At 36.9% G+C, this 15,617-nt stretch overlaps 1 protein-coding gene across 7 annotated transcripts in view; it reads right to left on the bottom strand.

Moving 5' to 3' along the window:
* LOC139127220 (centrosomal protein of 70 kDa-like) overlaps positions 1–15,617 on the bottom strand; it is a 95,642-nt gene that overhangs the window by 15,759 nt on the left and 64,266 nt on the right. For 3 of the 7 annotated variants that reach the window (XM_070693127.1, XM_070693130.1, XM_070693131.1), the window contains 4 exons: positions 2,902–3,075; positions 2,289–2,374; positions 1,437–1,505; positions 536–716 (listed from right to left, as the gene is read on the bottom strand). In XM_070693127.1, the coding sequence (XP_070549228.1) occupies positions 536–716; positions 1,437–1,505; positions 2,289–2,374; positions 2,902–3,075 (510 nt within the window). Of the gene's footprint in view, positions 1–535; positions 717–1,436; positions 1,506–2,288; positions 2,375–2,901; positions 3,076–3,820; positions 3,918–4,657; positions 4,782–5,281; positions 5,382–5,701; positions 5,732–10,069; positions 10,224–15,617 lie in introns of those variants that run through there. The other 4 variants (XM_070693126.1, XM_070693133.1, XM_070693129.1 and 1 more) reach the window with 3 other exon arrangements.

Here is a 15,617-nt window from a genome sequence, read left to right as displayed (position 1 = left end):
ATACATCTACAGCTTTGAGATTTCATGATTCTATCAGAAGAGGAAACACTCTATTGACTGTAATCGCTTAGATATGATTGCAGCTTTAGAGAAATGGTGAGATATATGGCGATACAATCTGATGAACTGAGGCAGAATAACAACAAATATGTCTGCTGGATGAAGTCATCTTTAATATTTCAAGCATTGGTGTAGACTTTATATTTGTTTTGATACAGTACTTCAAAATTGTAATGCTTTACGGAGATATCATTGTGAAAGTCACTGAAACTACATGTAATTCAAAAAGTGTAATATGAGTGGTTCAGTAACAGAGGTCAATCATATTTGCAACTTAAAAATCTACTACAGGAAGATCTAGAGTCAACAAATCTGTCCAAATACTTTCTTTGAAACCTTGGAATGAAGAAGATGAATTAAGTCTCCACCATATGCTTTCACCCCCATGTCATAATCTGTTAGTCCATTCTAGCCATGCAAACAGATTGCAACCCTTGGCACTGTATAATATTGATAAGGTTTGATAACAACTCACTTTTACCAATGCTTTGTAATTAGGACTCGGATCAAGATCTAGATTCCATCTCCCAGCATTCCCTGCCAGAGAGAGCCCTCTATTGTCACTGCTGAGAGAGTCGTCGGATAGCAAAGCCTTACCATCAAGTCTTTCAGTTCGTTTACCAATGCTAGCGTCTCTACATATCTCTGCTTCACGTCTAAAACCCAAAACAGAAATCTATAATCACTGCTTTGGTTCATCAGAGTTCTGCATACATGTATTTATATTCTAATTCATATTGTACATTGTGTCAAAAATGAATTTCTTTCTCAAAGTTCTGCCAGATAACATTTTTCGACTGACTTTGACTTCTGTTCAGCAATTCTTTGTTTAACATATCATTCCATCATCACATCAATGGAAAGTACAATTAACTGTTCATATCTGTCTTTCACAGGTGTACTAGAAAGCTAAATTTTGAAATAGTAACAATAATCTGAGTGTAAAACTGCCACTCAATGGATGTTTTATTATGGTACTACACTTACAGTACTGTCCTTCTTTACATTTCAGTCCATGTACCGATATCATGATGTAGCTAGCAATTTGCAGCCATTTCCTGACAAACTGTGATTTCACCAAAACAGTCTATCAATGCAATGTTATATATGGTAGCTTTCTCAAAACAAACTTACAACCTGAACAAATTGATGAAATTTGATAAATAGCTTAAAAATGCCTTCACAGAGAGATGTGTCTCCGTGGATATGTTAAGTGTCATGGTAATACCAGGATTGTTTTAAAAGGTTCTATCTCTACAATGCTATATCTTCACACAGAGATATGTCTACATGGACAAGTATCATGTTAATACCAGGATTGTATTAAAAGGTTCTATCTCTACAATGCTATCACAACACAGTAAATTCATTCCTACCTGTAGAATCTCAGATCATCCTTCAACTTGGCAATCTGACCTTCATAAGCATCAATGATGTCTAGCAATCTGAAATGGTCAAACACAAACTTGAACTTCAAATGAGATAGCAATGCACACAAATCAACAAAGCTATGCAATGTTAAAAAATTCTGTCTCTCCAATTCTGCACTCGATCATTTCATGTCAAACTCTGTCTTTAAAACACAAATTCAAAACTTCTGCATCTCCATGTTAAAAATAAAATGTGGAATTTTCAAAAATGTAAGAGAGTGAAACTCTTTATTACTTAAGATCAGAATGGTAAAAATTTGAAAGTCTGCATATCTGTCCCTGGGGTGAATTCTACCTTATAGTTATAGGATTATCAATTTGAATGTACCTGCATAGAGTTTGGGTGTGTCTCCAAATTAGACACACTGCCCTTGAACTGACAATAAACTCAATTAGATTCAAAGCTCTCGCATGGGCCCTGCAAATGTAACTTCTAACTATATATTTTAATGGGTCGTTTGTTCCATGTATCAAGCACAGCTTCTCATAGCATTTAGTATTACAGCGTGTTCAAGTCACTAGTATTTGGTTTGCTGACACAAACAATGTCTGTGTGCAAGATGAATTGTTATTAATGATAATTGAAATCAATTCTGGACAGATATTTAACTCTAAGCTGCAATGTTACACAGCAGATGTACAAACTTTGTTGACAAGCTGAATACTGAGTATTTACACTGAGTAAGTAGAGTGAAAAATGTTTTCAAATCATCAAGAGTTACTGACAGTTGTCAGTGTTTTAAGGTTTCCTTTGAAGACCAAACAGATGATCACCATAATACAAGTGTGAATGTATACCTTTGATCTGATGTGCTGTGTGGTCTTGACGAACGATGACGGTATTTTTGAAAAACTTCTGTCTGACGTTCAATTCTTGCTTCTTCCTGAATAACAAGTACATGTATTTCAAGTACTGGTGAATCAATTTTAATTCATATACAAGTACTGCACATTTTACTTTAGATATGTGTAACATGCAATGATTTCTCTGCAATCCAGTCTACACATGATGAAAAATGAATATTTGAAACAAATGTCGTTGATGCGAAGGTCATCATCACTGCAGCAGATTCAGGTAAAAAGGTCTGCTCTGACAAGATTTTCAAAAGCTTTACATAAAGCTTGTTCTACAGTGCCAGTAGACAAACACAAAGCATTATTTTACCATATTGCATATTCCAATTTTGCAGGGTATGAATACTTATTCCATTTATATGAGTATTACTAGTAAAAAACCTGCATAACAGCTGTACTACAACACAAATATTGTAAACATTTTCTTTTGAACGTGGGCTGGTAGCTTGGCAGTGTAATAAAATAAATTACCATTTGGTACAGAAATGAGTTAATGGCTAAGTGAAAATTCTAAATTAACTAAGAGCATTTTCTGGTCATAGGGAGCACAACTTACAGATTCAACAAGCATTCTCAGTTTTTTCTTAAGTCTGTTAATTTCATCTTCCTGTTTGCTACATTTCTCTTCAAGATGTCTACATCGTCTGTCTGTGGTTTCCCTTGACAACCGTAACATCTCTGTTGTGTTGTCATGTTGACGAAGTCTCGCCAAATGAGCATCTTCTATTTCCTGCGATTCAAAGTGGAAATGAAGGGCAAAGTCACAAATACTGCAATGTTCACATGAATCATAACTCATCTATGGGTCACTTTATGTCCTTCCGGCTTGTTCAAAATGGAAGTTTTCAAGTAGCATTGTCATTTGGTAATTTAAAACATCTCATTTGAAAACTTACCCCTTTTCCTGCCAAGTCCATATTTCACCATCAGGTCAAGATGGTTAAAATTAATGAAACACAACATATTCCATATGGTGTATTTTTAACATAATACTGTACATTTGAAAGCTGTTGAAAACATAAGTACTGTAAACTTGATTTTTTTGGACTAAAGATGCTATAACAGACCAAGCCAAGTGGGTGAAAATACATCATGTTTTGGCCCAATACCGCTTTTTACTGACTGGCTTACGGAAAGTGATACTGTCTGGCAAGAAAAGGGTTAAATATTTCATATAATGCTACACATTTCAATAAGTTTTACTCATCATAGACTCTCACAAGTTGGTACACCATAATTTGACAAAACAGAACTTGATTTCATGATTTTATCCCTTCTTTTCATTATTTCCCTCCACTCCCCTATATTTATCTTTTATTTCTAGTTCTCCATCCATCTTGGCTTTCTATCCTATTGTCACCCTTAATCTTTGTTACCCAAAAGACACTTCATTTCTTCAAGATCTGCTTGAAGAGCGCCCTCTATGACAAAATTGAACATTTCTTTTTATCAAGGAAATCATAAGATACTAGTACCTGCATTTTATCTTTGGCATTGTCTAAGAGAATTTCTAAGTCTCTTTTTTCCTCTTCAATCCGCCTGGCATTACTCTGACATTTATCAATGTCATTCCTGGAGAAAAATAAATCACACACACACATTTGTCTTTCAGATTTCAGATTCCAGAGGAAAAGTGTGGTTGTGGTTCAGGTTGATACAGTGTAAGTAAAGATGTTGCCGCTGAATTAGATTTAGACTAGCAGTATGTGTGAGAATGCTGCATCTCCATTAGCATTATGTGTGATAACGCTGCAACTCCATTAGCAGTCAGTACAGGGACAGATTATTCTCAAAGGTTTCATCAAAACAGAAACACATGACTTTTGGGTCCACACAGATTCCTCTTTATGTACATGTATGCCAGTTTTAAACAATCTTGGTTATTTAAGTTATCGTTCTGGTAAAAGCATGATTTGCATTTATTCAATATTTAGCTTCTCTTAGTCTGTACTTTCTGACAGCTACTGTGATCTGTTTAGAGCACGAGTATGTAGATTTACAGCTTGAATTCTTCTATCAAAGGTCCCATTGGTGGGGACACACTGGCAATCTCTGTGATTGGTATGACCATATTACTGAATGAACCTTTTGACCATTGTGCTTAGCACAAAGCCAATTTCCTGAACTCTGCAAGTCAATTAGAATACTGGAAATATGTTACGTAATGAAATTCATATGCATTCCAATACTGTGCATCAAATACAGAGCCCTGTCTCTCGGTAACCATAAAACCTTGTATGTATCACTGACATGACATATTTGGTTACAGCATGGCAGTGCACTCCATACAGCCTTGGTTTATTTGTACCTACTTGATTTGATTATTAGAAACTATCAAATCTTGGATGATTTCCTGGCGTCTGTCACTGTCATGCACCAAACTGATCAAGTTTTCACGGACAATCCTGGCCATGCTGGACTCCAGGACAACAACATCTGAAACAATCAAAGTATGACATCATTGGCATCAAATGTAAATTTTGGTTACATGTTTCAGATTCATAAATCCTGATTTGCAATCAGTATTTTGATATGAGTGAGCTTACATCTGACAGTATTCTTTGCTGAAACACATAATCCTGTCGTGAAAAAATTGAAATATAGAACTTACAGCAAAATGAAACATGGGCTAAGGACACTTGTGACAATCATATTGTTCCTTTCTCTCTATTGATTTAATTGATTGATTGATTTGATTTGATTTGATTAGATTTTGATTGATTGATTACTTGTGAGAGAGAGAGAGAGAGAGAGAGAGAGAGAGAGAGAGAGAGAGAGAGAGAGAGAGAAATGAAGGGGAGAGAGATATGGTAGGTTTCCAGATTGAAAAGTACAAAATCTTGGATTTCATCTATGACAGTTACTGTTGAAAATTTCAATAATGATCTCATATCATACCAGTATGGTGCATGCTGATACCAAATAGAATTTCTTACCTCCAATGTCAGTGATCTGTGATGGATGACACATCTCAACCGTTGGAAGTCCATGTTGACGTAACAGTTTGTTAGCTTCCTTCCACTCCTCTGTATCAAACTACAATCAATCAGAACACAACATCATGCATGAATTCAAATAAATTCATAGAATCCAAAAACACTTTGACAGGGTAAATTTACCATCTAGGGCAGGAAGTGGAGCGATTCTGAAATTTGACTAACATAGAGTATAATATTTCTACTCTGATAGCATGTGAAAACATGCTATGAGAGTAGAAATGATCATGCACCCTGTCTCTATGCTGTGTAATCAAATGAATCAAATACCGGTACATGTTTATGCATGGAATTCAGTCATGTGGAAAAGTTAAGCACTCAGGTGGAATTTGATGTTAAAATTGCCAGTGGCTACATTACAGTGTGTTGAGGCATGTGACTCCAAATATCTGCAGTGCAGTCCTGTATTTATGGTACATACACTGCATCTGGAAATAAATGATGCCAATTTCTTTGTTGTTATGGATCTTTAGAAAAGTGCATGGAAAATATTCAATGCCTGATCTAGGTTATGGTAGTGTAGCAGTGTTCATGTCCAATGCAAGTGTTATCATTGTAGTGTATGTGGCAGACAGAATAAGACATTTCCAAATGATATCTGGTAATGATGTGTACAGTGCATATACATCATCATGTAGTAGTACATATATGTTACCTGACACAGTTGTGTTGATGATCAATGTCATTTGTTGTTATATTGAACTCTTTCCCTGTCAATGTAGTTCATCAGTCACTGTTAGTCAAGTTGGTTAAAACCAGTTAGGCATAACAAGTCCTGTAATTACACAAGACTTGACTATACCTAACTGTTTCAACTAACTTTACATGATGGTGACATATGAACTTGGCAGATATGCTTACAGACCTCAATTGAAATGAGTTTCACTGATTTGTCTGACAAAGACATTTACCTGTAAGTGGTGAATTTACTAACTTAACCTGACATGGGTTAACACACAGTTACTTGTGGTTACATACATAGTGAATGCCCTTGTAAGCATTAGGAAGATTGCTCACAGGGCCTTTGCTGTGTATTGAACCACAAGCCACTGTGGGTAACATACTAGTATATAATCTCTAACTTAGGTCTAGATATGGCTGACTACATGAACTCACTACATTGAATACAAATTCACATTATATTTATCTCGCTTAGATTTTCAAATGGATGAGTGCTGGCCAAAGTCACTTAAACCTGTGACTGTACATGTGTGAGGAAAAGGATTCACAAACCACATACTGGCATATTCGACAACAGTCAACCATGGAATGTAAGCCTTCAGACTTCAATGCATGTAGAAATGATGGTGTTTAAACTGTGTACTGTAGTAGAGTTAACAACCAGTCTGTACTGTTGATGACTTTATCAATCAAATGTATGAGCCTTGTGCAATACATACAATTAAGAGAGCAAAATTATTAAAGAAACTTTCAATTACATTTCAATTCAAAAATGATTAATCTTTTGCTCCGAAGGGATTACACACCACAGCAAACAGTTGAAAATTGCTAATTGTTGTGATGAAACTTAATAATGTCTGGTTTCTAACTACTATTCACAGGTACATGCAAATGTATTATTATCTTCAGGGAATTCCATGCATGTTGATAAATGGTTTGTTTAATGCTCATCAACAATCTGAACATGGATTTATATTTCATGAAACATCAAAATGACTTTCTATTGTGTTGTTTGGTGACTAGCATAAAAGAAATATTTCACCAAATTCAAAGGATAAACACAGTTTTTGTTTACTTTTCTCACTTTTTGTCATTTTAAGAAAATCTTTGTTGGCTCTCTATCCTTGTTGAAAATAACACTACTACGGCAATATAGATGTGATGTGTAAGGCATGTAGAGACATGAGTCTTGTCAAAGCATAGCTGAGTCATAAAATGTAGAATTCTACGGTATGTCATAAAATGACAGTGACAAAGCACAGGACTTGGTGAAATGTGTCTGGACTTGAACTTCAAAATAACAGACTCTCTCTGATCAATCTTTGCACACATTTCTGACAAACAAGGGACACTGTGTTTGTGTTTGTACACAGCTATGCAATCTCTGAACCAATACACATAATGTGCTGTTCATGTCATGGACTAGATCCTGACTGGAGACAATTCAATGTGTGTATGTTTTCAATGCCAGAATACACAAATGTGTGTATGTTTCAATGCCAGTATACACAAATGTGTGTATATTTTACAATATCTTACCTGCTGATGAAGAGATTTTCAAGAAATTCACATGGCGACTTAAAGTTTGCATGTTAGGGGGACACACTACATGTCGGTGTATGAGAATACATTGAAGTGATGATGAAAATGACTGTTTGAAATAATCCATCATATCGCAATGGTGGGAATAGGAACCAAATTATACCAATCTGCCACCAATTATACCATTTAGTTGTAATTTTTGACTGCCAGATTTCCACAATACCTTTGAGGTGTCATCACAGCAAATCACAAATTAGGCCATATACCGGTACATACACATGTGCTGTATTAAAACTAACACGAAATAATTGCCAAAGTACCGGTACTCACAGCCAGAAATCTTGTTTCACAGGAATGTGTTGGACCCACCAAATTTTTGTCATAAGAAAAATACTTATGCTCAAGATTCTATTATGCGTACTTGATCAAAAACATGAAACACATCTTAAATGCTGCAATAATCATGTGTATACTGTCGTTATCCAAAATGATTAAAACTGCTTTCTTCGGTGTTGGAAATTTTATTTCCACAGCTCACAAATTTGGCGATGGTTTGCAGCATGAGTAGACTGTAGCATAGAGAAAACTATCCTACCATGAATACTGACTATGAATGCAACAAAAATAGAACACGCACCCCCCTCCTTGGAAAAGAAACAGCCTGTACTAAGGGTAATGTACACTTTACATTGCTCCCTGAATTTTCAAAATCGCCATCTAATTTATTTCTCGTGGTAAAATTTTACCACTGGGAATAAAAAGAAAAACATTTGATCTCTGTTTCTTGTGCTTCAACAGTGCCTCTACTTCGGTATAGTTGCTCTGATGTTTAAAAGCTACTCTGCAGTACTCAGACATCATGGTTTGTACGTGGATATGCTTATCATATCCCAATTTTCCCTTTGCCGTGACTCCAAATTAAATTTAATGTACCGGTACAGCTGGCTGTCAACTTTCATGGTATATTTGTAAATTGGAAGGCACCAGAATTGACTTGCCACTGTAAGATTCAGCCTTGTACATGAGGGACAACCCTACTGTAGGTGGTTCTTTTTAACTATAAGTTGTCTACCTAAAGAGTCTTCATGCATGACATCATTTGATGAGATGACCTGAACTTGACCTTTCAGAAATGCTCAGTTTTCCACTATTTCCACTGTTGGTGATCGTTTCCTTTGAAATGAAGATTTTTCTGATCAACAGAGTAGTTACAGACTAAATTTTGATTCTTGTAAAACAGATAAACTTTTGACGGACTCAAGGACAAGGGACTAGACTCACAGAGCCAACACAGAGTCTCAGAGTACTGTACTGAACTGCAACAACTTTTGTTATAACACAAGAGGACTTGTAACTTTGTAGAAAGGAGGGTAAACTGTTGATCATTTCAACTTCTTATCTATGCAACCTCAAAGCCATGGTGGAAATCAGTGGCAAAAATTTACCACCAGCTAGAAGTATTGGTGGCAGATTGATACAATGAAGTTGTAATCACCACCATTGCTATGGATTATTTCAAACACTGCTCTTTCTTGACACAAAGTATTGACAAAGACTTGTAGACATGAAATAAGGCTATTTTGCAGAAAAAAGAAAAAGACTTGGACCAGCAGTGAAGTAAACCACATTTCAGTGGTATTTTGTGAGCATATAAACTCAAGGAGAAACATTTTACATTAAATAGGTTCTCCCTACAGACTTTGTATCATAATACGTGTTATATTTACAATATCTGTGTTGTGAAAATTGGAATTGGCAGTCTCACTTTCAGTATGGTATGTCAACATTAGCCCACCAGTAGAATATTTGAATTTTCCATGGAGTTCATACAAAATAACTTAAAAGAACTTCAAATCCTACAAGTTAATATCAATCAAAGTCATGTTTCTTTTTTTTCAGAAAAAAAATATTCATGATATTTTGACAGAGAGAATAAAAGTCTAATGAAAATATGTTGACCCTCGGATTAATATGGTGTTTGATAGCTCTGAATTCTCAGAGACATGGATTTGCTGACACCTTTTACCAACATGTACATGTAGCCATGGAACACACAAATGTGATAACGTTGTACATTGTACCAGTACTGCGGTCCATTTACACACATACCGGTACTCTATATATAGATAAGTCCCGGGAGATAAGTACAGACCAGAAATATAACTGTGTTTAAATGCTTTGTATGGCATTCTACTATACACTGTGAATACAAGGGTGCAAATAATGACATAATTTAGATAGGAACACTACACACACAAACATATATTACGACAACACTGCCATATTGGCATGACTATAACAATATTTTAAGTCCAAAACAAACACACCCCAGTGAAACTTTACAAACTATAAACTGACATTCTATTGATAGAGTGAATTACATGTCACTGGGAGAATTTTAATCACTTGACAAACACACGCTAAAACACACACCATTGACAAGACACAACTTGACTGAAATGCAGGACACTAATGAACTTTATAACTGAATCAAAACTTGCCTACCTCATATTTTTCTTTTGTCCACACGAAGACATAAGAATTTCTGCTTGCCATGGTAACTTATTAGTCAACACCAAGCTATTCTAGTCTGGTAAGTAATCTTTGACTTCTCTGATCTGTCAATCACAGCTAATCTCAAGTCACTTCTTAGAAATGTAATTCACCTAATCTCCTTTCACTAACACATTCACTTTATAACTTTCCTCTAATTTCACATTAGCTGAATGGTCTGTAGTTAGCTCTCTTTAGCTCTTCTTGCTGGTCTTGCCGTATGCTAACACAGGCAAAGTTGAAATTCTCTTCCAAGCACTGCTGTCCTAATGGCTGTACCAGACCTGTACTTGAATGAAACACTTGACAGTCTATCATGCCACTACGGTACCAATACATCCACAGTTGTGGCTATCCAAAGTTACTGCCAACACTTGAAAAACAAAATTTGTCTTCAAGGGTTTTCTTGGACAGACTTGAGATCTGTTTACCATGACATAGTGTTATGTAGGTCATTTCCCCCACACTCATCATGACCTGAGTTCAATCAGTCTAGAACATTCCCAAGGTCACTGCCCTTGATGACCTCACAACCTTGAATTCAATTAGTCATGTTTGGAATGTTCTGGAAAGTTGATTAGTTGTGTAAGGGAGATAATTTTAGAACAGTAATTAGCATGTCAATAAAAGGTTCTAGATTGTTCTTACATGCCTTTATAAAAGGGACGTGCACAGCTTCCAGTCAGACTTTTGGGATCGTGTCTCTTGTGTGTTACTAAACTCCAGCAGTAGTCATTCTCAAGACTTTTCAAGACCTTCACTGTCAACGCTGGATTTATACTGTGGTCTTTGTGCAGCTTCAAGCCTGCAAGCAAAGGACTGTTCATTCATCCAACTGACTGTTACAACTCTGAGACTGGAGCTTTGCCGTCCCAGCTGAGATAAGTAGTCTGTACACTTTAAAAGCTTGTACTCTGTCCCTAACTTAGCAATTAGTTTTGTTTTCGTAATAAATTTTGTTTAAACGGAAACTGCTGAGTTCACCCTTTTGTTCGTTTTCTCTGCACGTAACAAATTGGGGGCTTGTCCGGGATACGAATATTTTGAGCCGTTTGACAACATTTTGACAGCTTTTCAAAACTACTGTATACTGTGAACTCAGCGAAATTTAATCATGGCGGAATTTAAACCAGACGAATTATGGATGACCTTGATCAGGACACATTTGATTCCCTCAGAAAAGACGACCTCATTGCACTGGCCAATTTCCTTAAAGTAGATGTCAAAAGATCTATGCGCAAGAGGGAAATACAGTACCGTATTGCCAAACATCTAGTTGATTTAGGCCAATTTGAGGAATCCACCCTGAAAGATTATGAGCCCGAGTCTACCTCTGAACTCAGAAAATTAGAATTAGAAATGCAGACAAATTTGGAGATCAAGAAACTAGAATTACAAATGGAAAAAGAGAGACAGGCATTAGAAAAAGAAAAAATACAAATGCAATTAGAAATGGAAGAAAGACAGAGAGAGAAAGATAGGCAGGAAAGATTAGAAATGAAACGTTTGGAGCTTGGACAATCAGGAAAATTCTTCCCTTCAGACAAGTTTGACATCACTAAGCATTTCAGGTTAGTTCCCCCTTTCCAAGAAAAGGATGTTGATAAATATTTCCTTCATTTTGAGAAAATTGCTCAGAGTCTGAGTTGGCCTAAGGAGTCCTGGTCTATGCTTTTGCAGAGTGCTTTGGTGGGTAAAGCCAGAGAAATTTACATTCAATTGTCATAGTAGAGCAGGCTTCAGATTATGATTCTGTGAAGGAATTAATTCTCAAGGGCTATGAATTGGTGCCTGAAGCTTACCGTCAGAAATTTAGGGATTGTGAGAAGGTAAAAGATCAAACTTATGTTGAATTTGCTCGAACAAAAGAACAACTGTTTGATCGTTGGTGTTCTTCTGAAAAGGTTAGTCAGAATTATGACAAATTACGACAACTTGTTTTGATTGAGGAATTTAAAAGGTGCATCCGGAGTGACATCAAGACGTTTATCAATGAACAAAAGGCAGATACATTAGAGGTTGCTGCACGTTTGGCCGATGATTATTCATTGACCCACAAATCTCATTTCTCAGCAAACCATCCCAGTCCTTTTCCTACAGAAACAATGCAGGTAAATTTAACTCGTCCTTTTCATCCAAGAATTTCTCAAAGGACAGTAGAAATCAAATGACAACAGTTCACAGAGTTCAAGTAACACTCCCACATCATCAGATCCCAAGTCTCAATCTCCTTCTGACAAACAGTTGGTACACTTTCTTGTAATTATTGTAAGAAAGACGGCCATTTAATGTCAGATTGTTTCAAATTGAAAAGAAAACGTGAAGGTCAAGTAGTCAAAGTGGATCTAAGCCCACCGGCTTTATTTCTTCATCAACTCAATTAGAGTCTAATAATGTGTGCAACACATTTTCTGAGGTTAAACCCCTCTATCCCCAATTAATGAGGTCAAGGTCAATTCTTCTCAAGATAGCATTATGGGTATTTTCGAACCATTTATTCATGATGGTTTTATATCACTTTCTAGTGATTTTTCTTCCGCTACCCCTGTCAAAATTTTAAGAGATACCGGGGCTTCCCAGTCTCTTTTGTTGGCAGATACCCTGCCGTTTTCTGAAAAGTCATTTTTCAGGTTCTAAAGTTCTTATTAAGGGGGTAGATTGTAATGACTACATTCCTGTTCCTCTCCATAATGTCTATTTGTCTTCGGACTTTGTTTCTGGACCTGTGACTTTAGGTATTAGCCTTTTTTGCCTTTTGAAGGGATTCACCTTCTTCTTGGAAACGACCTTGCTGGGGACAAGGTCATTACTAATCCACTTGTGACTGATAATCCTAGTTTAGATCAAAATCCAGAGCCAATAGAGGAAGACATTCCCGGCCTTTTCCCATCATGTGCCATTACTCGAGCCATGTCAAAGAAAACTTCCGAGAATCAAAATACTCTCAAAAATAATGTCACAGATGTTGACTTAAATGACACCTTTCTCAGTCAGGTGTTTGACACGGATCATTCCGTTATCCCTCGTGGATTTGAACTTCCAGTAAAACTTCTGCTGACCAAAGTCAGACATTTTCTAGATCAAATCTCATTGCAGAACAACACAAAGACCCAGATATTTTGTCTTTGTTTGACAGGGTAGATGATGAAGGTAAAACTTCAGATAGCTCTGTTTCCTATTATACAAAATCTGGTATTCTCATGCGTAAATGGAGACCTCCAGATGTTTTGGTTGATGACGATTGGGCTATAAAACATCAAATTGTGGTTCCAAAGCCCTACCGTGCTGAAATATTGCGCCTGCCCATGAAACCCCCTGGGCTGGTCACTTAGGAGTAAGGAAAATTATCATAAAATTCTCAGTCACTTTTATTGGCCTAATCTCAGGCAGGATGTAACACATTTCTGTAAAACTTGTCACACATGTCAAATGGTAGGAAAGCCGAATCAGACCATTCCAAAGGCCCCTTTACAGCCAATTCCTGCATTTCAAGAACCATTTAGTAGGATACTAATAGACTGTGTTGGGCCCCTACCAAAAACAAGATCAGGAAATGAGTATATGTTGACAATTATGTGTACATCAACCCGGTTCCCAGAAGCCATACCACTGAGAAACATAAAGACAAAGACTATAGTGAGAGCTTTAGTCAAATTTTTCACTTTATTTGGCCTCCCTAAATGTGTCCAGTCCGATCAAGGCTCCAACTTTATGTCTGGTATTTTTCAACAAGTAATGGATCAGCTAGGCATTAAACAGTATAGGTCATCCGCCTATCATCCAGAAAGTCAGGGTGCTCTTGAGCGATTTCATCAAACTTTGAAAAACATGATTAGGACCTACTGTTTTGACACAGAGAAGCAGTGGGATGAAGGAATTCATTTTCTGCTCTTTGCTGTTAGAGAGTCAATTCAAGAGTCTCTTGGTTTTAGCCCATTTGAGCTTGTATTTGGACATACAGTCCGTGGCCCACTTAAGCTCGTTAAAGAGAAATTCCTATCAGACGATGATGATTGTCTGAATATTTTGCAATATGTGTCAGATTTTCGTACAAAACTCTCTAAAGCATGTGAATTAGCCAGAGAAAATCTTGAGTCATCTCAGCAGTCAATGAAAACCAAATATGATAAAAGCACCTCAAAACGGAAGTTTGAACCAGGTCAAAAAGTTCTTGTTCTACTTCCAATTCCTGGCAAACCACTCCATGCTCGTTACTTTGGGCCATACCTAATTGATAAGAAATTGAGCGATTTAAATTACATCATAATAAAACCTGACAGGCGAAAACAAAAACAGCTATGTCACATAAATATGCTTAAGCCATATTTGGATAGGGATAATCCTACTATAACTCAGCCTGTCAGTGCAGTCAGTTCAAACCATTATGAAGATAGTGATACTGAAACTGACTTGAGTGAAAATACTCTAAACTCAAAGCTGGGCTCGGTCACCGTCCCTCCACCCACCGGTCTGGAAACGCGACACGTGTGCTTTTGTTTAAGGTGTGAACGACCTCCACCGTAAGTCTGATGCGCGTTACGGCTGTTGCGCAGCTTGGGTAGCGTCATTTTACGCGTTGGAAGACATCTTGCCACAGTTGTTTACACTATTTATCGCTCATTTTCTCCGTAAATCATCACATTTTGTGATCGAATCTAGCTCCACTTGTACGACGAAGTAACTGTGATAAGGTGAGTATTTGCACTTTACGATTTTTGATGCCGATTTTCACTTATTTTCCGTTGCACTTTGTTTACCAAATTTGACCTCGTAAACGGAACTCGCAGTTTGTGGCACCTAGCCGTTTTCCCCCCGATATTGGCAGAAAAAAATGGGAAAAATGTAGTGAACTTTTCATAGTTAAAAAAATTAGGTCTATTTACGATTGGTAGTAGCCATACTTGCGACTTATTAACAAACTTGTGTCAGAAAACACCAGAGTTTTCGGCAAAGCATTTGTTGTAAACAATAAAGATGGCGGCTACCAGAAATGCGCCGATACGGTTTTCAAACAACGGAAATGGTTTCAACCAATTGTTATGGACCGTGATAATTGACTGACAGAGTTCATATTTTTCTATAATTTTACTCCATTGGCTTTTACTGTTTATATTTTTCGCCTGAAATGTTGTTTTCGGCACTCATTTATACAGTCGTAAGTAAGCTGTGACGCCATTTTGAAATTTCTACTGATCAGTCTGATACTCCAGTCGCAGAATTTTTCCCTCCGTGTTTCGAACATGAATTCATCTCAGCATACTGAAAATTCCTTAATTAGCAAATATGTGATATCTTCTAAAAGGTTAGCTATTTCAATTGCTTTTTCTCCATGTAAAGCAGTGATTTTCGAGAGAGTTATTTTGTTTGTATGATTTGTTTACGTCTTCAGGGTAGCACGTACGCAGCGTTTGAAGCCCGACAACTGCTCACTGTAGTCATCGTCCCAGTGCTGTAGTCAAACATCATGCCTCGCAAGGAAAACCTGTTTTGGAGGCCAAAG

Source organism: Ptychodera flava, unplaced genomic scaffold, assembly GCF_041260155.1.
Source record: "Ptychodera flava strain L36383 unplaced genomic scaffold, AS_Pfla_20210202 Scaffold_29__1_contigs__length_4469600_pilon, whole genome shotgun sequence".
Taxonomy (NCBI): Eukaryota; Metazoa; Hemichordata; class Enteropneusta; family Ptychoderidae; genus Ptychodera; species Ptychodera flava.
Note: the sequence above shows the minus strand (reverse complement) of the source record. Positions and strands in the feature narration are given on the sequence as shown.